We start from the raw sequence: 24,330 nt of genomic DNA, 5'->3' as shown, positions 1-24,330 counted from the left end.
CATGTGAAGGGCTTATTCAATAGTGGTACAAGTCCATTACCTCCACTTTTCTGCCTATAATGCTTCTGAAATTAATGATCCAAACAAATAGAAAGAAAGGTTCATCTCTAGCAAGAAGCCATATGCTTGAATATCTCTGGTATCTCAATTGCCGATTTTTCAGCGCTCATTTAACTTTAGGACTCTGAGTCTAAAAATGAACAAAAATGGACTTGTACCACTATTGAAATAAGTCCTTCATATATGACTGTAGACACGGCGACACCAGTATACACTTCAGTTTCGTCGTTTTGTGGGTCCCTGAGTCGTGTCTGAAATAAAAATTTTGGTAGCTGCACGTCGCACGAGTTGTGATGGAGTTAAAGTTTGTTGCGTGGAATCGTTGCATAAGAAAAAAAAATAAGAAACGTGTTTCGATTCGTGACTGGATGAAGAAAAGACGTCAGCTTGGTTGCTCAGCATCGTTGCTGAAATAATTTATAACGGATGATCCGAGAAGTTCTTTTAATTACCTTAGAATGTCACCAGACTGTTCACGTTTCTTCTAAATAGAGTAAATTATGCCATAAGGAATAAAGGTACTGTAATGCATGAAGCACTGTCGCCAGAACTGAAATTACATATCATATTGCGTGCATTACAATCGAGAACACTGGGCATGCTATAAGATACACTTTTAGTTGGTAATGACCCTTTTGCATTTACACCAATAATTATTAACATTAAAATTAGCAACAATAATTATTCGAAGCAGGCCGCATTAAGAAGAATATGGTTTGCAACTACTCTCTTGAAGATAGATCTGTACAGTGGCAATATTGCAAAATTCAAACATGTGTGAATGGGAAGCACTGCAGCGACGTTTTAAATAGATGAATATTGAATAAAGAATGCAGCTTATTGAATCTGTATAGCTTTCCCTCCTGTCAACAGTATTCCTTAACAAAAAGTTGGCCAATTCGAACGATGGGATTTTAGTCTTGTACACCAGAGAACTGGCATAGCTGGAACTGCACTTGCTTGTATTTTTCTTAATTCAGTTGTATATGTGCTGTTAACTCAATTTTGTCCTGCAGCTCAGATATTGTCAAACCACCTATGTTATGATCGCACATGATGGTGACAGCGGCAGCAATACGCTGCTTATTTTTGTAATCAGCATCACTGAAATCCCACTAACACCGATGCAAAGCATAGATATCCAAAAAGCGACCACTTCATATTCCAGTTTTTCTACACTCTACGAACACACACAACCTCAAAACTCATGCAACTAGTGTCGCCAAAGTTGAAACACGCCGAAAGTGTTTAGTTTCACCAACGAGTTGCGCAAACGCGCTGCGCGCATGCGCAGTGGCCGGTAGCGTAGTTGCCTGCGACCTAGTGTTGTCGTGTAAACAAGGCTTTACGTTTTTATCTTGTTTCAAAGTTCCTGTATGTTTGCCCAGTTTTGGTTGTGGGCTATTCGGTGGCCAGCAAATGTGCCATGGGAGCTTGTCTTAAAGTTCCTGTACATGTGCCCTGTTTATGGTGACTGACAAGAGTTGCATGTAAGTTCATATATGCCTAATCTGTTCAGCATGGGTCCAGTGTTTTCTGTTTTCCGAGTTTTTACTATGGTGTGCTGTCTGTTCTGTATCCCATTTTAAGTTCCCATTTCTTTCAAATGTTTCCTATTCTGCGCGATATTTTAGTGTTACAGGTGCGTATGAGGCACTTTGTTTTGTGAGTGGGTTTGCTTTCTGTGCTGTGTCGCATGAGATCATTTTATGTTGTGGTCTTCTGTTGTCGTGCAAGGTCTTGTGTACATGCAGCCTGTACATTCGTTTCCCGTATACATGCGAGGGTTATTCGGAAAGTAAGGAACGATAGATCGCGAAATGGAAACCACAGTGAAAATCAAAACTGTTTTATTTACAATGGTTAGCTACACCTTGCAGCTACTTCTCAGCACAGTCGCAGCTCAGACTGAGACATCTGTCGTAGCGTTGTACCAACTTTTCAATTCCCTTGTTATAGACGACAGCCGCCAGTGCTTTTCGACAATTTTCTACTCTGGACTGCAGCTCGTTGTCTGTGTCAAAATACAGGGCGAGTCAAAAGTCCTTGGACACCTTCGTAAGTTGGAAGATTAAAGGGAAAATTGAAATGTGATGATAGTGAAAGGGTACAGTACCGCCCGACATTGAAAATAGGTACAACATTCTTCGTTATTCTTGTCAGTACAACATATTTTTTTAAATAATAATTCAATTTCAATTAATACAACGAAGCCGGATACCAGCGTGGGAAAGAATGACAATTTATTTATTTAATTGATCACATGTGCACTTCCACAAAATAAATCCCTACATCCAGTTTGGTGAGATCTGTGAAATGAATGAATGTATGGTCGTCTGCTGACCGCAGAAAGTGAATGTGAATATATGATCATCTTTGAGACGATCTTTTGGTCACCTGTGGTGGAACCAAAGAGATGAAATTTACTGGAGCTTTGAGCGCCTGAAATGTGGCTGACCAATGGGTAGCATGGTCTTCCCCCACCACGACAGAGGTGCGAGATGACCTGAAGAACGGCCATGTTTCGGCACTCTGCCGCTGGATCTAGTGTTGGTAAGGCCTGTCTTAGGTGTGTGGAGACGTAATATGCATGTGAAATAGTTTATAATAATAATTTCTCTATTTCAGGAACTTTGGTGGGGAGAATTAAATGTCAGGCAGGTAATATTAAGGGGATCGTAGTAATCTTCGGAATTGACCAACGGTCACAATGAAACCACGTGTAGCAATAAGTTGAAATACTTCCGAGTGCTTAAGTTAAGCTGAATTATTAGTGTGTGTACTATAAGTTGGAAATATTTAAGAAATAGCATGTGCAGGACTTGAAATTAGAGACGAGTACTTCCACATGGTGAGTACTGTGTGGGTCTCAATCTGTGTATGAGACAAAGGATAAAGAGAAGTACTCGTCCATGGTATCAGTTGAGGACTCGCGTGTGTGATGAATATGTTCTTAATATTACTTTGCGTGTTATGTTCCCATGTGACGCTTGATTCAAACTATAATACTCTGAGAGTGAAGCAAGATGAGTCAGCCGTCTATCCAGCAACGCCACTTGGCTTGCATTGCACAGGAAGACGCGCATATATCCTCCAGAGTTCATAGTAGGAAATAAAAGTTACGAAGTGGGGCAGTCTCGTTTGAAACTGGGATGAATACTAATTGAAGTGGGAAAGCTGAAAGTGATGTAATTGTAACGTTGTGACTATTCCTTTTGTTGTATTACATGTTGCCAGTGTGGTGTATTTCATGTAATTTAAGTATGTGTGGTTTGCATGGGAGAGTAGCAAGATAGGTTCAGAGGCGGTGGGTTATGCATGTTCCTTTTTGTACCGCTCGGTCTGGAGGAAATTTTCGTTATGATGGGTGTGAGTCGAAGTGTGAGATATAGAGAAAAATCCACCATCCTATCCAGAAAGTGCACTGTATCGTTAAATAATTACGAGACCATAAGATAATCACCAATATAAAGCCATGCCCACTGGGCGGAATTTCTCATGTGTTGTTGTTGTAGGTTATAGAATTTGTGTGTTTAGGTTATAGAATTTATCGGAATAAATAAGATAGTGAAAAGAAAAAGATTGGTGGCCTTTTCCTTCGAATAGTATGTTGTCACGATACCCAGAATTTATAATGTGTGCGCCATTCATATTCAGCGCGATGGCCATATGTTGATCAAAGTCGTTAAATAAGAAAGAAAATGTGGTACTGTCAGTGCGCAGTGAACAGTCAAAGTTATGTAAATTACTAATAGTCAGATATGCGTTTCCGTACCCGTTGTGTAATATTCAAACAGGAGAATAACTTGTAACTTAATTGTGAGTACTAGAGTTCATGTTACTCGATAAATAAGAATGAATCCACTCGCTTGGCAGACCACTCATCTTGCAGGCCTGACTGCTTGATGCCACAGTATGAGCAAGGCATGTGGGTGCCTCTCAATAGTAACATAAGCTTGACATAGGCCACAACTTTTGGAGTGAATGTCATTCATGGCCGCCATCTTGAAATCTGCCATTTTGGTTTGAAGTCTTTTTTTTTTTTAATGGGAAGGGGTGTGTGTGACACATCAAATAACACTCGCATGCACTCTGGAATTGAGTGGTGTAATTTGTTTTTGCCTATCTTGAACAGTTTAGAAGTTATTACTGTTCAAAGTTACCTTGACACCGACTCATGTCTCTCTTTGATCCAGGTGATCTAAAATGGATCTAACACGTCAACAACTTTGAACATTAATAACCTCTAAACTGTACAAGATAGACAAAAACAAATTACACCACTAAATTACAGAGCTCAAGCGAGTGTTATTTGATGCGTCATACTCTCCCCATTCCCATTAAAGAAAAAGACTTGAATCCAAAATGGCGGATATCAAGATGGCGGCCATGAATGAAATTCACTCCAAAAGTTGCGGCCCACATCAAATCTATGTTCCCATCATCACATTTCAATTTTCCCTTTAATCTTCCAACTTATGGAGGTGTCCAAGGACTTTTGACTCGCCCTGTATTATCTTCATAGCCAGCAGTTCATTTCAGCAAAGATGAACTTCAGGGGTAGCCAATTACGGGCTATATTGTGGGTGATCAAACACCTCCCATCGAAAACGCTGCAGGAACATCTTCATTGCCCCTGCAGAATGCGGCCAAGAATTGTCATGTAGAACGAGCCGCATGACAGTTACGTTATGTGAATTGCATAGCTTCAGGCGAAATCTTTCGCCAGGCCCTCGTACTTGGAAGGAGACGCTAATTTCTAGCCATCTTTACGTTCTCACTGTGAGCTCTGAACTGAAAAGAGCGACATGATGCGATCGATGGGCGTACTAGACACAGCGCCCAACGCATCTGTGCAAAGCTTCATAGGTATTTCACTGTATTTTCCATTTCGCGACCGATCGTTCCTTACTTTCCGAATAACCCTCGCATTTGCTTGTGTTTAATTTCTCTACCATACCTATTTTATTTGCAAACATGCTCACTGCAACAGCAGCATACCCAAACTATTCACATGGTCAAGGTACTAAGCCACTGTAATATTCATTACAGGTCGCATAAAGCGTACACTTAAAGTATTATGTCAAGAAGCGACGAGTATAATTTCCTGAGGATATACACGGACCAGACCACATGTGACCTCATGTTAAAACCTTGAATGACCACCTTCTGCAGTGCGGACCACTGCGAGGCGTGCAGGAAGAGTGTCGGTGACTTTCTGAAAGGTGCCGACTGGCATGTGGAGCCATGCCGACTCCAGTGCAATGACCAGATGCCCTGGGTTTCTCATCTAATGCGTACATCCCGATCGAAGTGGTCCACAGATTCTCGAATGAGCTCGAATCCAGGGACTAGGAGCTACGATAAACTCAATCTGGTGCTCTTCGAAGAACGCCTGTACACTGTGAGGTGACTGACACGTTGAATTTTCCTGCTGGGAGTTACCGTCATGTCGAGGAGCAAGAAACTGACTGTAGGGATGCACATGGTATCCAGGGATGGATGCATACTTCCGCTGATCCGTTGTGCCTTTTGGAATGAAGATATCGCCCAGAGAATTCCACAAAAACATTCCCCATACCAGTGCGCTCCCTCCTCTGACCTGGACACTTCCGACTATTGTCGCAGGGCTGTACACTCCAATGGCAATGTGTCCGATGGAGCATAAAACGTGATTCATCTGAAAAGGACACCTGTCGACACTCAGTTGACGTTCACTTGCGGTACTCATGTGCAAATGCCAGCCTTCATCGACGATGAACAGTAGTTAGCATCGGCTCATGAACCAGCCGCCTGCTGCAGAAGCCCATACATTGAAAACTTCGCCGAACGGCCATTGAAGAGGCACTGTTTGAAGCCCCTTGTTTCACCTGTGTGGCCAGTTGCTCTATAGTTGCACATCTGTTCATCCGTACACATCCCCGCTGCCCTCGTTCACACGTCATTATAGCCCATATTGCACCACAGTTGCCTCGGTGGGAGTTTTGGATCGCCATTTAGCCATGCACGGTGTACTTTAACCATGGTGGCACACCAACAGCTTACAGACGTAACGGTTTCGGAAATGCTTCCACCCTTCGCCCGGAAACTGATGATTATGCCTTTTTGGACATCTTTCTGTTTACGCATTACGACAGCGACGTCACTGTTTTCCGCGTCCCGCCCGATATGCTTTATGTACCCTCCACTGCTAGTGCTGCCACCTTTTGCCTCTGAGTGGTTATTGCGCCACATTGACGTTGAACATGGGTGGTGGCCACAGTAACGTAACTGGACCACGTAAATTCCTCTAGAAAGAATCAGAAGAACAACAGGGCCCAATGTGGAGCTCACCCCAGTGTTGCCAGTTATCAGGGTACTCCACAGTTTTGGCGCATGGAAACTGGCAACGCCGCATAGCATTCTGCGTACTTCTCAGTGCAGAATGCGTCTCACACCCGCCTCCTCACTTGCGTTCCACTATAAGGCTCACATTTCTAATCATATGACTCGAGTTGCCATCATTGCACCACTTGAGATCTGACTGAGATAGGACAAGATATTTATGGAGCTTTTTCAAGACAGCACTTCATTAAGGGTAACTGCGTCATCTGCAGAAAGTCTGAAGTTAGTGTTGATGTTGTTTGCAAGGTAATTAATATACGGCATCAACAGCAAGATGGTTCAAATGGCTCTGAGCACTATGGGACTCAACAGCTGAGGTCATCAGTCCCCTATAACTTAGAACTACTTAAACCTAACTCACCTAAGGACGTCAAACACATCCACGCCCGAGGCAGGATTCGAACCTGCGACCGTAGCGGTCGCGCAGTTCCAGACTGAAGCGCCTAGAACCGCTCGGCCACTCCGGCCGGCTGAACAGCAAGAGTTCCATCATATTTCCCTGGGGTATACCTGAAGATTTCTACATCTGAAGCTGATTCTCCATCCAAGATATATGCTAAGCTCTCCTCACCAATAAATCCTCCATCCAGTCAAAAATTTCGCACAATACCTCGAACGATGGTATTTTCAATAGCATGCGTAGGTTTGGTACTGAGTCAACTGCTTTTGGAGACGAAGCAGTACTGCATCTAACAGACGGTCTTGATTCCTTGACTTTCCGGATGCCATGTGACAAAAGTATGAGTCGGCTTGCACATGATCCTTGCTTTTGGTATCCTTGCTTTTGGTATCCTTGCTTTTGGTATCCTTGCTTTTGGTATCCTTGCTTTTGGTATCCTTGCTTTTGGTATCCTTGCTGCTTGATATGGAGGACTGTATTCTCTTTGAGATACCTAATAACAAAACTCCGTAAATACTAAAACAGTCTCTGATCGCAAATATTTGTTTATTCAGTTCTCGGTTTCAATCATTATGGTCATCTTCAGAGTGATTTAAAAAGATGAAATGTGCGTATTTATGAAAAAATGTACGTAATAGTAGGCTATCAACTATTACAAGCAGTATCGTAGCATGCAAAGTCTAGAAGGTTAGCAGTCGTAGACATCTTGAGGCAGTTAACAGAGTAAGCAAATAAAATACAGAGTGAACAGTAATAAAACCGACAAAGTGCAGGGACGGATTCCTGGGTGGAGATGGAAGAAAGAAGGTCCTATGAAAACGTACCGGAAATGGACGGTGTTCGTGTAACGACAACAAATCGTCCTGGGAGAGAATATTTCGTGCAGAGCGAAATCCTCTTTGACAACCCTTGCATTCGTTGCAGGTGATATGGGACAGTAGCGGTTGTCATGTTGGATACATATAATAGTACGTTGACTTGCACAATGTTGACAGCCACTTACCTGGAGGTTGTACAAGGGTTCGCCTTAGTATCCTGTACAACCCGACCCTCCAAATCTAGTGTACGCACGGTTCGACAACGCCCTGCAACTTCGTCTGTCTCAAGTGACCCATCGTCTCACATACTCCCAGAAAGGGCTTGACATGTAGTGTGATGTGGTTGGTGTCTGTGAGGATACTTGTTTCTGTATAAATGTGCTGCCTCTCGACGTTTTCATGTGGTTGGCCATAAACAAACACCATTTCGACTTGTTCCCGGCGCGAATACCGGACCAATATGCTGTTTACAGTACGCTGCGACAATCACAGCCTGCAACACAAGCCGGCTGGAGTGGCCGAGCGGTTCTAGGCGCTACAGTCTGGAACCGCGCGACCGCTACGGTCGCAGGTTCGAATCCTGCTTCGGGCATGGATGTGTGTGATGTCCTTAGGTTAGTTGGGTTTAAGTAGTTCTAAATTCTAGGGGACTGATGACCTCAGAAGTTAAGTCCCATAGTGCTTAGAGCCATTTTGAACCCGCAACGCAGAAGGAACACACAGCACGTGGTCTGAGAAACTTTCACTCGTCAGCGCCATCTACCGTGGCAACGATGCATTTCTGGACTCGTGTTCAAAGGAACTTTTTACTCCGTTTCCCGTCAGGAATCCGTCCCTGCAGGTTTTCGGTTGAATTATGTTCACCCTGTATAATGAGAAACAGGCGTTGGCTGCATATTCATCTTGTTCGTTAAGAAGTTTTAAAGGGCGGCGCTTCCTATTCCTCCATTTCTTCCAAAAGATTCAATAGACGTTCGTTAGGCGGAGTGCGTTGAAGCTGCATATTGTAGTCTACGTTAATTACGTAATGCTTGTCCATAGCAGGGTCCTGTCCAAATGTAGTTCTGTTAGTTCTGTTTTGTGGATGTGCGTGCTCCTTGGAACTAATGTTATAATTCCCGCCCGCCTGTCCAAGATAAAGCTCCTCGCGATCACTGCATTGTATCCTTATAGACGGAGCGAGGCGCTTCAGTCTGGAACCGCGCTGCTGCTACGGTCACAGTTTCGAATCCTGCCTCGGGCATGGATGTGTGTGATGACCTTAGGTTAGTTAGGTTTAAGTAGTTCTAAGTTCTAGGGGACTGATGACCTCAGATGTTGAGTCCCATAGTACTCAGCCATTTGAACGATTTTTTTATCCTATAGACGTCAAAATTCCAAATTTTATTATGTTTTGTCGCCTATCTTACCTACTTTTAGTGTGTTATTTATCTGATTATCTGAAAGCCGCACTTGTCATATCATCCGGACAAATATCTTCTTACTACTTACTATTTACTGTTACCTGTGGTCCTGAACGTTTGTATTGATCTTTTTTCTTCATTTTGTTGTATGGTTATATGGACTTGTGGCATCTTAGAACTTTCTCGTAGATGGCTTCTTGGAATGCTCGCCGTGCGCCCGACTTTTTTATCTTTTGACATGCTAGTGTTGTTTAACTTCATTGTACTACATATTTCACATGCTTATTTGCCGTTATCTTTTATAATTTAAACTTATATTTCTCTTTGTACTCATGTTAAAAACATAGCTATTTCTTAAAGTGCATTTTAATGTATCCGATTTAGTTTTATGCAGAATGCCTGAGATTATGTTTCTGACCTTGCATCACGACGTTACAAACTCGATTCGACTGCGCAAATCATCTGCTGTAGTAGGAGCTTCATGGTAGACTGCATCTTTCATTCCTCTCCCAACAGAAATAAATAAAGAGGAGTGAAATTGAGAGACATGGGCAGCCTTTGTACTGCTGCATTGCGTCCTACCCAAGGGTCAGGAAACTTTTCATCCAGTATTTGTGTTTCAACACGTGAAGAGTGAGGTGGTCAGCCCTCGTGTTCCACCACATACACTGTCACTCAACCAGTGGTACTACTTCTAGAAAAGACAGAATGTTTGTAGCTAAGTGTGCATACGTAGTTCTATTTACCATCCCTGGGATGAGGTAAGTCCCGCAATGGAATTTCCTATGATGCCGCACCACAGGTTTGCGCTTCACGGTCGTTGGTGTTGTGCCTGGCAAAGCCAGCGTGCATTTTCAGTTGCCCAGTACTACATGTTGCATAAATTTACATCACCGTGGTTCGTAAACGTTGCTTCTTCGGTAAAGACAAAAGTTGGAAAAACGTAGTGTCGTCTTCCAAACGATGCAGATCAACCCGACAAAATGCTATACGATTTTCGAAATCTCATCCTCAAAGTGGTAGCTGATTTAGTGATAGATGTTAAAGGCGGAAATTATGTCGATGCAAGAAGCGAATGCCAATCCTCTGCGTGATCCTTGACAATGTGTCTCGCGCCACCATTCGCTGTATAAAAGGAGCATTTTTGTACATGTCTGCATGCGAGGAATATTAAAGCAGAAAACACCTGCCGATAGACAACAAGTTTCCTCTATTTCTGCAGTGCAGACAGGTGAACAGTCAAAAGGCTGGATACAATGGCGTACTCTGGCATGAGCGTGTTTACAACGCAATAGCCGATTCCGGCCGACTTGGCTTTCAGCTTCAATATATTTCCTGGATTATTTTGGGAAGAGTTTCAGCCTCAACAGTAGCAAGCATTATATGATTGTGCTCGTCTTTTAGAGCGCTTTCGGGTGTCGTTAAAAAGGTATATCGTTCTATTTTTAAAACATTGTGGTTGCTTCAGTATGTCGATCGATACAAGAGTTAAGACTTTGACATTTTTTCACATGCCGAAGTACGTGACCCCTAGCGTTTTTGGTCGAAAACCTCGTTTCGTATCTGGAGATGTTCATCGAAATAAAACTGTTGATAGGCCATAAGGGTCATAAGGGCCATAAGGGAAGTGGCGGTGCGGTCCCCTACGGCACTGCGAAGGATCCTACGGTCTTGGCGTGCATCCGTGCGTCGCTGCGGTCCGGTCCCAGGTCGACGGGCACGTGCACCTTCCGCCGACCACTGGCGACAACATCGATGTACTGTGGAGACCTCACGCCCCACGTGTTGAGCAATTCGGCGGTACGTCCACCCGGCCTCCCGCATGCCCACTATACGCCCTCGCTCAAAGTCCGTCAACTGCACATACGGTTCACGTCCACGCTGTCGCGGCATGCTACCAGTGTTAAAGACTGCGATGGAGCTCCGTATGCTACGGCAAACTGGGTGACACTGACGGCGGCGGTGCACAAATGCTGCGCAGCTAGCGGCATTCGACGGCCAACACCGCGGTTCCTGGTGTGTCCGCTGTGCTGTGCGTGTGATCATTGCTTGTACAGCCCTCTCGCAGTGTCCGGAGCAAGTGTGGTGGGTCTGACACACCGGTGTCAATGTGTTCTTTTTTCCATTTCCAGGAGTGTATATACAGATGTCATCAGGAAACGGGTTGCTGATGACACTGTGCTTTTAGCCAGCAGCAAAGATGAATTTGATGAGCTACTAACAAAAGTAAAGAACACTATTCTACCGTGTGGATAAGGCCTCAATCTCAGTAAGTCCAAACACATGATAATTGACGTAGGAGCACACGTTCAGCTCACAGGTCTATTAAAGGAACTGGAATTCGCGTATTGATTCATCTATCTTGGGTCAACCCTTTACGAGAGGACGAGGTAAGAAGATGGATCATGCTAGGCTGCGAGGCTATGAAGCAGCTCACCAAGATTTGGCAGAACAGAGTGATAACGAACACCGTAAAGGCCTGGCTTCTTGCAACATTTCCATTTTCCATCTTCTTTTATGCTTGCAAAACATAAACCCTTGAGGCCAGAGGCAAGCAGCTGTGGTGCTGATGGAGAATGATACCCATAAAATGATCAGAAAGAAGAACGAATGCGATCATTATTGAGCAACTCAGTATCTCCAGGAGCCTTTATTCTCATGTCAAACAAAATCCTCGTTTACTGGCCAAAATGTGAGAAGAGCTGGATAAAACAGAAAATAACTATTGAGGAGAATGCCGAGGGCAAGAGACTGGTGGGAACAGCAGCAAACAGGTGGATGGAACAAATCAAGCTATGGGAATGAATAGAGAAGCTATTGCAGTATATTTTTCTTTAGTTCTGGATGTCTTAACAGCAAATTCTTTACTGGATAAGCCTGGCCGGCTGCACAACGTGCACGAAACTGGGTTTCAGATGTATCCTAGACCAGACAAAGTGATAACAGAAAAAGGTTCTCCTTCTTTGTATCAAGTAACTTCACGAGGAAAAGGGGAAACCATAACGGTAATCACATGTTGCAATGCTGAAGGCAACTTCATTCCTCCATCGTGCATTTTAAAAGGTCAAAGAAAGAAGTCTGAATGGGAGGATGGACTTCCGAGTGGTTCGATTGTATTTATCAATGAGAGATCAGGGTGTGTCAACTCTTATATATTCATGAGTTGGATGAAAGCCAACTTTATTCCCAGTTCTGCTTCTCGATGGGCACACCTCATGTTCTACTGATCCAGCTATGCTTGATATTGCAACGGAAAATGATGTGATCATGATTTGTTTTCCTCCGCATTCAACACACTACCTTCACCCTCTTAACAGGTGTGCTTTCAAATCACTGAAACAAGCTTTTTACAGGACAATGCGGAACTGGACATTGTGTCATCCTGAACGTAAAGTCTCAAGAGCACAGTTCCCAGTCTTCCTCATTGAAGCCTGGAAGAAAGCTGCAGTTCCATCCAATGCTCAATCTGGATTTGAAGCTTCTGGCTTGTACCCATACAACCAAGAAAGAAATCCAGAGAAGGCATTTCAAATTTCTGATCTGGTTGATACTGGTGTGGCAGACAAGAATGAAGGATATAACACCGACTGTAGAGGATGTGCTCAGGTTGTTCTCCCACAGAAAGGCAATAGAAGTCTTTAAGCACATGTTGATGACTGATGACCTCAGAAGTTAAGTCCCATAGTGCTCAGAGCCACATGTTGATAATGAGCCGATGCCACGAACATCGTTCGAAGAAATTACTCCTATGCCTATCTTGGATCCGCTGCCATCTAAGTGAAGAAAGAAAACCGCTGAAGTTCTCACAGAAGGGAGTCGAAAAGAAGCAGCAAGAGCTAGGTCACAGCGAATTAAAAGCAGAAAATCAACTCCAGTTCGGTCTAAGTTTAGCAAACCAAGTAACTCAGCAAATGACAGTGATTACTGTGCTGTGTGTGCCAAGAATTACTATGATAAAAATGGACCACAGGTGGATTGGCGTCAGCGTGTCATTTGCAATAAATGGTTGCATGAAACCTGTACAGACGAAGAAAACAAGTGCAATAACTGTGCAAATGAATTCTGATTTCATTTGGATGTTTTCTTGTCATTTGCTTATTCTAAAATATATTTATATACTTGTTTTGTATTCTATTCCTTACAAACGTAATAAGTTTGCTTTCTGAATTACTTATGTAGCTATGTTGTATCATAAATGCACAAAACTAGTGCTGAAATCTCCTAGCAATATAACTGTCATCTCACCTCGATGTCTGGGGTGAGATGCCTAAACGACACTGTTCATCAAAAAAATTAAATACGCATATAATTACTAATGGTTTCGTAACGCCAACTGGCCTTTACATAGAAAAATCTCATCAGTGAACAATATTTCAGTTCTGATCCTAAATCTCCAGTTCTAACTCGCCTTTTGATCCTCCAAACCTTAAGTTTGGCATCTTCCCCCGATCTACTATAAAAGCTGCAAATGCGTTTTACATCTCAAAATAACTAAACTGTTTGTAAAAAGAAAAAAAAAGACGGAAAAACACGTAACTTCTAGCTGACGCTCTTGTAACACACGTATAGCTTCGTCCTAACCCCACCCTGTGACGTAACCAGAGCTTCGGCCGGTAACAGAACGTTTTCAATCACGTGACTAAAGCTTGAAATGTAGTGATTTTTAACCTTTAATTACTTAAAAATAACAGATATTTCATCAGATTACTGACCGAAAATGCTATTCGAATGTTATAACCATTCTGAATAACAATAATCCACACGTTAATTTTAACATGGGACAGTAGCTTATTGCTTGTAGACACGTTCCAACAGTCCGCACACGAAACACCAACAAAGCAACTTCACATACGGTATGGTCATGGGCACGTACAAACTCGATTGCTCATTTTTGCCACACACTGTCACGTCCTTACATGGACCCATGGTTACGTACAATGGCCACTTGAAACATAACTGTCTCACTGATCGCTATGCTTTATGCCCACGTGGAGGCAATGTGCGCGCAGTTGAGCACGTGACTCCATCACTACGCCATATGTAAAAGCTTAACAGTTCATCTTTGCGTGCCCACTGGCGCGACAAATTTATTGTCCGGTGAGGTTATGATGGTGCATCGTTGCAAAACACTTCCACCAACCCAGCACAGACTGCCGCAGCGTAGTCCCCCTTCAATTACTGCAACCAAATTATCGTCGCGCTCCACTTTACAAATGGGCTGTGTCATTTGGTCTTGGGTCCTCTAGCATCGGAACTACAGACATATATGTTGTTGTTGCATCTTCAGTCCAGAGACTGGTTTGATGCATCTCTCTATGCTACTCTATCCTGTGCAAGCTTCATCTCCAAGAAACTGCTGCAACCTACATCCTTCTGATTCTGCTTAGTGTATTCATCTCTTGGTCTCCCTCTACGATTTTTACCTGCACACTTCCATCCAGTACTAAACTGGTGACACATTGATGCCTCAGAATGTGTCCTACCAACCGATCCCTTCTTCTAGTCAGGTTGTCCCAAATAGTCCTCTTTTCCCCAATTCTATTCAGTACCTCCTCATTAGTTACGTGATCTACCAATCTAATCATCAGCATTTTTCTGTAGCACCACATTTCGAAAGCATCTATTCTCTTCTTGTCTAAACTATTTATCGTCCATGACACAGACATATATATGCGAGCAAAAAAAGAAATAATTACGTAGTTTTTATTTTTTGGAGGTGATGGGTAAGGCTTTCCTAGACTGACGGCCGTGTGTGCACCCACCAGTGTTCCGGGCGGCGCCGCCCACGCCCCCGAGCCCGGCGCAGGCGGCGCAGAAGGAGGCGGCGGCCGACGAGGGCGGCGGCGGGGGCGGCAGCTTCCTGTCCTCCACGTGGCGCCTCGTCACCAACCCCGGGTTCGCGCTGCTGCTCGTCGCCTACGGTATCAACGTCGGCGACTTCTACGCCATCTCCACGCTGCTCAACCAGGTCGTCCTGCAGTACTTCCCGGTGAGTCGCCCATCTCTCCTTATCTACTGTACTGCTGCAGCCAACCAAACAGATGCAGGCTTCCGAAATAATACAGGTTGTTCAACAAGCTATACAAATCATTCGAGAAAAATGACCAAGTAATAAAAGTTTACCTCAAGCATTAGATAATCTTTTCAGTGCTACTCTATAAATAAAAATCGTTATTTAAATATGTTACCACAAATCTCGAAAAGTACTTGACAGATTTACTTAAAATTTTTACACAATTCTCTGATGAACATTTCGGAAAGCATAGGCACTCTCACTCTCACTCACTATGTACACACATCAAAAAATGTTTTGCATCATCTCGGTTCCGAGAGTTCCCGAATCTGTACAGAAAACTGGAATAGAGATCAACATAAACATCATTTCCGCCCTTTTTGTTGCTCATGAAAACCACACATTGCATGTTGTACCACCATACAGCGAGACCTTCAGAGGTAGTGGTCCAGATTGCTGTACACACCGGTACCTCTAATACCCAATAGCACGTCCTCTTGCATTTATGCATGCCCGTATTCGTCGTGACATACTATCCACAAGTTCATCAAGGCACTGTTGCTCCAAATTGTCCCTCTCCTGCCGCGCTGGATTAGCCGAGCGGTTTCAGGCGCTGCAGTCATGGACTTTGCGGCTGACCCCGGCGGAGGTTCGAGTCCTCCCTCGGGCATGGGTGTGTGTGTGTGTGTGTGTTTGTCCTAGGATAATTTAGGTTAAGTAGTGTGTAAGCTTAGGGACTGATGACCTTAGCAGATAAGACCCGTAAGATTTCACACACATTTGAACATTTTGTCCCTCTCCTCAACGGCGATTCGGCGTAGATCCCTCAGAGTGGTTGGTGGGTCACGTCAATCATAAACAGCATATTTCAAACTATCCCAGGCATGTTAGGGTTCATATCTGTAGAACATGCTGGCCACTCTAGTCGAGCGATGTCGTTATCCTGAAGGAAGTCATTAACAAGATGTGCACGATGGGGGCGAGAATTGTCGTCCATCAAGACGAATGCCTCGCCAAAATTCTGCCGATATGGTTGCACTATGGGTCGGAGGATGGCATTCACGTATCGTACAGCCGTTACGGCGCCTTCCATGACCATCAGCGGCGTACGTCGGCCCCACATAATGCCACCCAAAGCAGCTGGGAACCTCCACCTTGCTGCATTCACTGGAGAGTGAGTCTAAGGCGTTCAGCCAGACCGGGTTGCCTCCAAATACGTCTCCGACAATTGTCTGGCTGAAAAAATATGCGACACTCATTGGTGAAAATAACATAGTGCCAATCCTGGGCCCATCTGTACTGCGCTGCATGGTGTCATAGTTACAAAGATGGACCTCGCCATGGACGTCAGGAGTGAATTTGCACATCATGCAGCTTATTGCGCACAGTTTGAGTTGTAACACGACGTCCTGTGGCTGCACGAAAAGCATTATACAACATGGTGGCATTGCTGTCAAGGTTCCTGCGAGCCATAATCCGTTCCGTAGGTAGCGGACATCCGCTGCAGTAGTAGCCCTTGGGCGGCCTGAGCGAGGCATGTCATCGACAGTTCCTGTCTCTCTGTATCCCCTCCATGTCCGAACGATATCGCTTTGGTTCACTCCGTGAAGCTTAGACACTTCCCTTGTTGAGAGCGCTTTCTGGCACGAAGTAACAATGTGGACGCGATCGAACCGCGGTATTGACCGTCTAGGCATGGTTGAACTACAGACAACACGAGCCGTGTACCTCCTTCCAGGTGGAATGACTGAAATTGATCGGCTGCCGGACGCCTTCCGTCTAATAGGATCTGCTCACACATGGTTCTTTACATCTTTGGGCGGGTTTAGTGTCATCTCCTAACAGTCAAAGGGACTGTGTCTGTGATACAATATCCACAGTCAACGTCTATCTTCAGGAGTTCTGGGAACCAGGGTGATGCAAAACTATTTTTGATGTGTGTATACAAAGTTAAGAAAATTTTCGAAAACTTAGTGACCCATGTGTGTGAAATACTTACACAATACTCTTTCAAAATGTTCTCCACCGATTAGTTCAGACATTTGCATGATACCCTAATAAACATTTAGACGGACACTGGCTACATATTCGTAACATACATAACATATAAATACCGTATATTTAAAATGTAAAGTGGAAACTCTGTTATCAAAAGTGTCGAACGGTGTTTGACCACTTTACTTTGAATTTTTATACGATGCTCTAATAAATATTAATACTGACATTTTTTAAATAACAGTTTCCAGGTTTTCTGTTAAAAGTGCGGGAAAGAAAATACTGTGCTCTGAAAACGTGCAGTTTCGTTAACATTTTCAGAGCCAGTTTTAAATACAATAGCAGGACCTTTAAACCGTTAGGCAAATGGTGTTTCTCAAACATATTCTTTCTCATTATACATAATTTTAAATAAAAACGTGCTGGTTAGTTTTCGTCCTCGCAGTTGGTCTTAAGAAAGAATAGAAAAGTAGTTTCTATGGATTATTGACTTACGTTTGGAATACATTGTCATCTTCCCCACTCGCAGATTAAAACTATGCAAAATACCATCATTGAAGTTGTTATCCTCACAGACCCAGCAGGAGGAGAGAGCTCTCTCGTATACAGCATATCAGTGGTACCAACAATTATCCCATTCATTTTAGGCGAATTCAGCCCCCTATTGAGTTCTTTTTTGCGATAGCAATAATCAGGCCTTAAGGGCAGTGAGAGGGTGGAAGAGGAGATGGACAGAGAGCGGGAGGAGGAAACACACATAGAGAGGAGGAGGAGGAGGAGGAGGAGTTGGGCAGAAAGAGAAGAGGAGGAGAAAATGGACAGAGGTACGGGGGAGAAAGTTACGAGGAGATACAGAGGAGGAATGAGGACGAAACGGACAGAGCAAGGTAGCAGAAGGAGATACGGATGTGTATCACATTTACATAGATATTTAGCTATTGCGAAGCATTACTGTGTTCGCTAGTATTAGATACATTCTGGTTGGCAAAAAAAAAAAAAAAAAAAAAAAAAAAAAAAAAAAAAAACACCACGCATATGGGAAGAAAGAAACGAAATGGAACTTGAAGGGTTGACAGAGAATGTGATACTTTTCCGGTGATTAGAAAATAGAGTCAAATATGCAAAGAACTTGCCTGTATGAGCTCACTCATGATGTTACCTGTGGCTACATTGCATGCACTGATTCGGTTGCGAGGGATGCCAGAGAGCCGCTGTTTCAACTGCTGAGACAAGCTGGCCAACTGCTGTTGTAACTGGTCCTTGATGTCTTGGATACCGGCACTAGAACAGAGTTGACGTCCAATCTGGTCCCACACATGTATTGGGAACACACCTGCGATGATGCCTGCCACGGGTATAACTCAACATCAGACAGACAGATCCCACAGACACGTGCCATGTGTGGACGAGCATTGTCGTGTTGAAAAATGGCATCTTGATTACATGAGAGGTGACGCGTGAGGACACCGGATGTCCGTCACGAACCGCAGTGCTGTCAAGAGCTCTCTCTGTCACTACCAGCCGTGACCTGAAGTCTACTCGGTGGCTCCCCACAGATTTAGGCAGGAGTAACACTGCTGGGCCTCCCCGTCGGAAGGCTGACGCCTCACCGCACGTCGCCGACGATGGTCATCCAGGGTAATGCACAACTGCGATTAGTCGCTGAACACGACGTGGAAACATTCTTCAGCAGGCTACGCTTCCCGGTTACGGTAACACCTCAAACGCAGCCGTTTCTGATGCATTGACAGCAGCCTACACTAATTTCCCAGTCCGGCTGCCTGTAGTCTCCGACCAGTGATGTGGGAGGACACAGAATGTTGCGAGGAGATGTGAAGGGATTTAAGACGTGCTTGGTGCACAGTGCGGCCGTGCTCCCTTGTGCTAGTCCGGCGTGTGTGGTCGACCGGGATGTTGACGACGAGTGTGCCTGCCCATGCAGTCCAGTATCAGGCCACTGGACCATCCGAATGCTCCACCAATCTGAATACTGTAATCTGTCAAGTGGAGACCAACAGCAATTGAGAGATTCATACCCCATAAATTGGTAAGAGATGGAACTGATCCCCCATGGTACACAAAACAGGTCCGAACGCTGTTGCAGAGGCAACGGAAAAAGCATGCGAAGTTCAGAAGAACGCGAAATCCCGAAGATTGGCTAAAATTTACAGACGCGCGAAATTTGGCACGGACTTCAATGCGAGATGCCTTTAATAGGTTCCACAACGAAACATTGTCTCGAAATTTGGTAGAAAATCCGAAGAAATTCTGGTCGTTTGTAAAGTACACAAGCGGCAAGACGCAGTCAATACCTTCGCTGCGCAGTGCCGATGGTATTGTTACCGACGACTGTGCCGCTAAAGCGGAGTTATTGAACGCAGTTTTCAGAAATTCCTTCACCAGGGAAGACGAATGGAATATTCCAGAATTTGAAACACGAACAGCTGCTAGCATGAGTTTCTTAGAAGTAGATACCTTAGGGGTTGCGAAGCAACTCAAATCGCTTGATACGGGCAAGTCTTCAGGTCCAGATTGTATACCGATTAGGTTCCTTTCAGATTACGCTGATACAATAGCTCCCTACTTAGCAGTCATATACAACCGCTCGCTCACCGATAGATCTGTACCTGCAGACTGGAAAATTGCGTAGGTCGCACTAGTGTTTAAGAAGGGTAGTAGGAGTAATCCATCGAACTACAGACCAGTATCATTGACGTCGGTTTGCAGTAGGGTTTTGGAGCATATACTGTATTCAAACATTATGAATCACCTCGAAAGGGACGATCTATTGATACGTAATCAGCATGGTTTCAGAAAACATCGTTCTTGTGCAACGCAGCTAGCTCTTTATTCGCACGAAGTAATGGCCGCTATCGACAGGGGATCTCAAGTTGATTCTGTATTTCTAGATTCCCGGAAAGCTTTTGATACCGTTCTTCGCAAGCGACTTCTAATCAAGCTGCGGGCCTATGGGGTAACGTCTCAGTTGTGCGACTGGATTCGTGATTTCCTGTGAGGAAGGTCGCAGTTCGTAGTAATAGACGGGAAATCATCGAGTAAAACTGAAGTGATATCAGGTGTTCCACAGGGAAGCGTCCTGGGACCTCTGCTGCTCCTGATCTATATAAATGACCTGGGTGACAATCTGAGCAGTTCTCTTAGGTTATTCGCAGATGATGCTGTAATTTACCGTCTAGTAAGGTCATCCGAAGACCAGTATCAGTTGCAAAGCGATTTAGAAAAGATTGCAGTATGGTAGGGCAGGTGGCAGTTGACGCTAAATAACGAAAAGTGTGAGGTGATCCACATGAGTTCCAAAAGAAGTCCGTTGGAATTCGATTACTCGATAAATAGTAAAATTCTCAAGGCTGTCAATTCATCTAAGTACCTGGGTGTAAAAATTACGAACAACTTCAGTTGGAAAGACCACATAGATAATATTGTGAGGAAGGCGAGCCAAAGGTTGCGTTTCATTGGCAGGACACTTAGAAGATGCAACAAGTCCACTAAAGAGACAGCTTACACTATACTCGTTCGTCCCCTGTTAGAATATTGCTGCGCGGTGTGGGATCCTTAGCAGGTGGGATTGACGGAGGACATCGAAAGGGTGCAAAAAAGGGCAGCTCGTTTTGTATTATCACGTAATAGGGGAGAGAGTGTGGCAGATATAATACGCGAGTTGGGATGGAAGTCATTAAAGCAAAGACGTTTTTCGTCGCGGCGAGATCTATTTACGAAATTTCAGTCACCAACTTTCTCTTCCGAATGCGTAAATATTTTGTTGAGCCCAACCTACATAGGCAGGAATGAACATCAAAATAAAATAAGAGAAATCAGAGCTCGAACAGAAAGGTTCAGGTGTTCGTTTTTCCCGCGCGCTGTTCGGGAGTGGAATGGTAGAGAGATAGTATGATTGTGGTTCGACGAACCCTCTGCCAAGCACTTAAATGTGAATTGCAGAGTAATCATGTATATGTAGATGCAGAGGACCCTTTCAAGCTGTGTCAGCCACTGATGACGCTGTCTTATGCGACTACGCGGCATATCCGTATCCTTGACAGAGATTACTCCAACATCCGATGCAGATTACGGCCCTTATACGCGCCAACAGGCTGGGTAATACCACGTAACACGAACAACACTAATGCGCTCTGGTGTTGGTCTACCTGTCCCTGAGTAGTGTCGCTCTTGTCATTCACGTATCCGACAATGCCTTCTGGGTGCTTCTTTTTGCCAGCCATTGCACATCGCTGACGGAAGGACGGTCACGACGAAGTTCTACATACCAGTTGTGCAGTTCATTTTCTAAAGTGTTTAACTTCTTTCCCCACTAAATTGTAGTTAAATTATTATGACTGAATAATAGCTAACTACTTGACTGGAAACTTCTGGGCGAGAGAAGTTGCTTCCCCAATATTTTAGCACAAATATCTCCCACATTCCCAGGTATAAATTTAATTGTCGGCCGGTGTGGCTGAGCGTTCTAGGCGCGTCAGTCTGGAACAGCGCGACCGCTACAGTCGCAGGTTCGAATCCTGCGTCGGGCATGGATGTGTGTGATGTCCTTAGGTTAGTTAGGTTTAAGTAGTTCTAAGTTCTATGGGACTGATGACCTCAGAAGTTAAGTTCCATAGTGCTCAGAGCCATTTGAACCATAAATTTAATTCCTGTTTGGATTCTCAAGTCTATATAACAAAATAATTAGGCAATTCCATTTCGTAATAGTACTCTGTCGGCGTCTCGATGTCGCAGTCAGCACCTGGAACAAAATTTCTGTGGCTCTGCAAAATTCCAACGATTGTAGACTCTGAGAATTATTAAAATAGTCAGAGGCACAATGGTACGCCATGGGCGCTATGACATACTCACTCTGCAGGATGGAAATCAGTTTCCTAGTTATGTGTTTATTTCGATAAAAGTCCAGAAATTAATCCCTCAAAATAGATCATAAACGACCGTGGTACAGGCTTTACTGACTTCCCAGGACACGTAGTTCCCTACAAGTTCAAATGGTTCAAATGGCTCTGAGCATTATGGGACTTAACATTTGAGGTCATCAGTCCCCTAGAACTTACAACTACTTAAACCTAACTAACCTAAGGACATCACACACATCCATGCCCGAGGCAGGATTCGAAACTGCGACCGTAGCGGTCACACGGTTCCAGGCTGTAGCGCCTAGAACCGCTCGCCCACAGTGGCCGGCCAACGAGTTCACATGGCTTGTTTATTTACAATGATCGTCCCAGAAATAAACAGGTTTACTGTCCAGTATGTCATTTGGATCTCTACGAACGAGCTTCAACCATATTTTATGTATCTCCTCAATCTTTCGAACACTCAAAAACAATTTTTCATGAGTTATTATGGACTTACTTGTACAGAGTGGTACTACACACCGTTTGCAATCCGTTTTACGAAACGTAAATTCCGAAACGAGGTATCACTGAGAATGCGTTTTACAACAATAGGAGAAGCGCGCTAGCCAATGACGTCACACATCCATGACCGAGGCAGGAATCGAACCTGCGACCGTAGCGGTCGCGCGATTCCAGACTGAAGCGCCTAGAACCGTTCGACCACACCGGCCGGCCACAGACAAGGAAGAAGTTAAAATATTCAAAGAATTAAACATATCTTTTCAATTCATAAAGTTACATGTTTCCAGAAATGATCTTCATTGCTACATTCCAGGATACATCATCCTCTTTTACGAGATAAAATGTTGTTATAAGGAATTAAATTACATTCTGTATTCAAAATGGCAGCTCCCAACAATGCCGCTAATTACAGTTCCGCTGCGATCACACTCTCTGCAATTGCTAAATCGGAAGTTAAGTCAGCAGTTCCTAGTACACGCAATGTTCCACATTATATCCACAGGGTTTTTGCATGACGAGTCAGAGATTCTCTCTCTCTCTCTCTCTCTCTCTCTCTCTCTCTCTCTCTCTCTCTCTCTCTCTCTCTCTCTCACACACACACACACACTCACCCCCCCCCCTCCCCCCCACACACAGTCGTGATGAGTGTTTGATCTATATAGACCACTTGCGCAGATACAAACATTTGAGCTGAAAGAGAACAATAGTAGGAAGCAGGTGATATTATATAGTTTGCCTGCCCTCACATTCCATTGGCACATCCGCAAGCCCCATAAATTTGGATATTGTAAGGCACCAAATTGAGACCAACAGTGAGGTCCTTTCCAACTGTCTGAGGCACTGATTACGTTGTCTCAAGCGACTACGTGGCATATCCGTACACTTGACAGTGGTCATTCAACAACTGATGTAGTTTACGGCCTGTCACAGAGAATTGCAGCCGTAATCATCTACTCATCCGCAATGTCTTCTGGGTACTTAACTTTTTTGTCAGGCATTGTACATCGCTGACGGCAGGACGTTTACGACGATATTCTACAAACCAATTGTACACATTATTTTCTAAACTTGATTGCTTTCCAAAAGTGGAACGAAACGGTTCGAGGCGCAGTTGTTGAGCTCGGCCTTTACGAACGTCATAAAAATGTGGCCTTCACTCGACGTCTCCACTTTTCGTAGTACTGTTCATTTAAATCCTCATTATAAACAAACTATTGACAGCTTCAGCGTTGCCATATTTAACAATAGCAAACGACAAATTTTGAAACAGTTGTAATGTCTCTTCTCAGTAGCGTCATCCATCCGTCGTGTGTGGAAATCTGAAAGGGCGACAATTGATACATTCAATAGATGCGTTTGTCAAAGTGGTGTCTTTCAGACTCATAGCTCATTTATAAAAACTTGACAGTGTCATGACTTCTGTCTCTATCCTGTTCATTTTTGGAACACAACCTACGATCAGCTTAGAGACAGAAGTGATGACACTTTCTGTGGGACCTGACCATCATTTTACAGGACAATGCTCAAGCTGTTACTGATTTCAAAATTGGCTCTGAGCACTATGGAACTCAACTTCTGAGGTCATTAGTCCCCTAGAACTTAGAACTAGTTAAACCTAACTAACCTAAGGACATCACAAACATCCATGCCCGAGGCAGGATTCGAACCTGCGACCGTAGCGATCTTGCGGTTCCAGACTGCAGCGCCACTTCGTCCGGCCAATGTTACTGATTTGTTTGATTGATGGGGCTGCTAGGTGCTATACCACCTATTGGACTCCCGTGACTTAAGCCCTCGTGAGTTTAACTAGGTTTCTAAACCGAAGGAAACCTTTCACGGCCTTCGCTTCAGAACTGCTACAAATTCGTCGGGCAAT

General features: G+C 44.1%; 1 protein-coding gene across 1 annotated transcript in view; it reads left to right on the top strand.

The window, feature by feature from the left end:
* The window catches only part of LOC126412164 (feline leukemia virus subgroup C receptor-related protein 2), a 755,677-nt gene that overhangs the window by 537,846 nt on the left and 193,501 nt on the right, over positions 1–24,330 (top strand). Inside the window, exon 4 of the mRNA XM_050081631.1 lies at positions 14,831–15,054. Within this exon, the coding sequence (XP_049937588.1) occupies positions 14,831–15,054 (224 nt within the window). The remainder of the gene's footprint in view (positions 1–14,830; positions 15,055–24,330) is intronic.

The sequence above is a fragment of the Schistocerca serialis genome, chromosome 7, assembly GCF_023864345.2.
Source record: "Schistocerca serialis cubense isolate TAMUIC-IGC-003099 chromosome 7, iqSchSeri2.2, whole genome shotgun sequence".
In the NCBI taxonomy this organism is placed as follows: domain Eukaryota; kingdom Metazoa; phylum Arthropoda; class Insecta; order Orthoptera; family Acrididae; genus Schistocerca; species Schistocerca serialis.
This window is presented reverse-complemented; position numbering and strand designations above follow the sequence as displayed.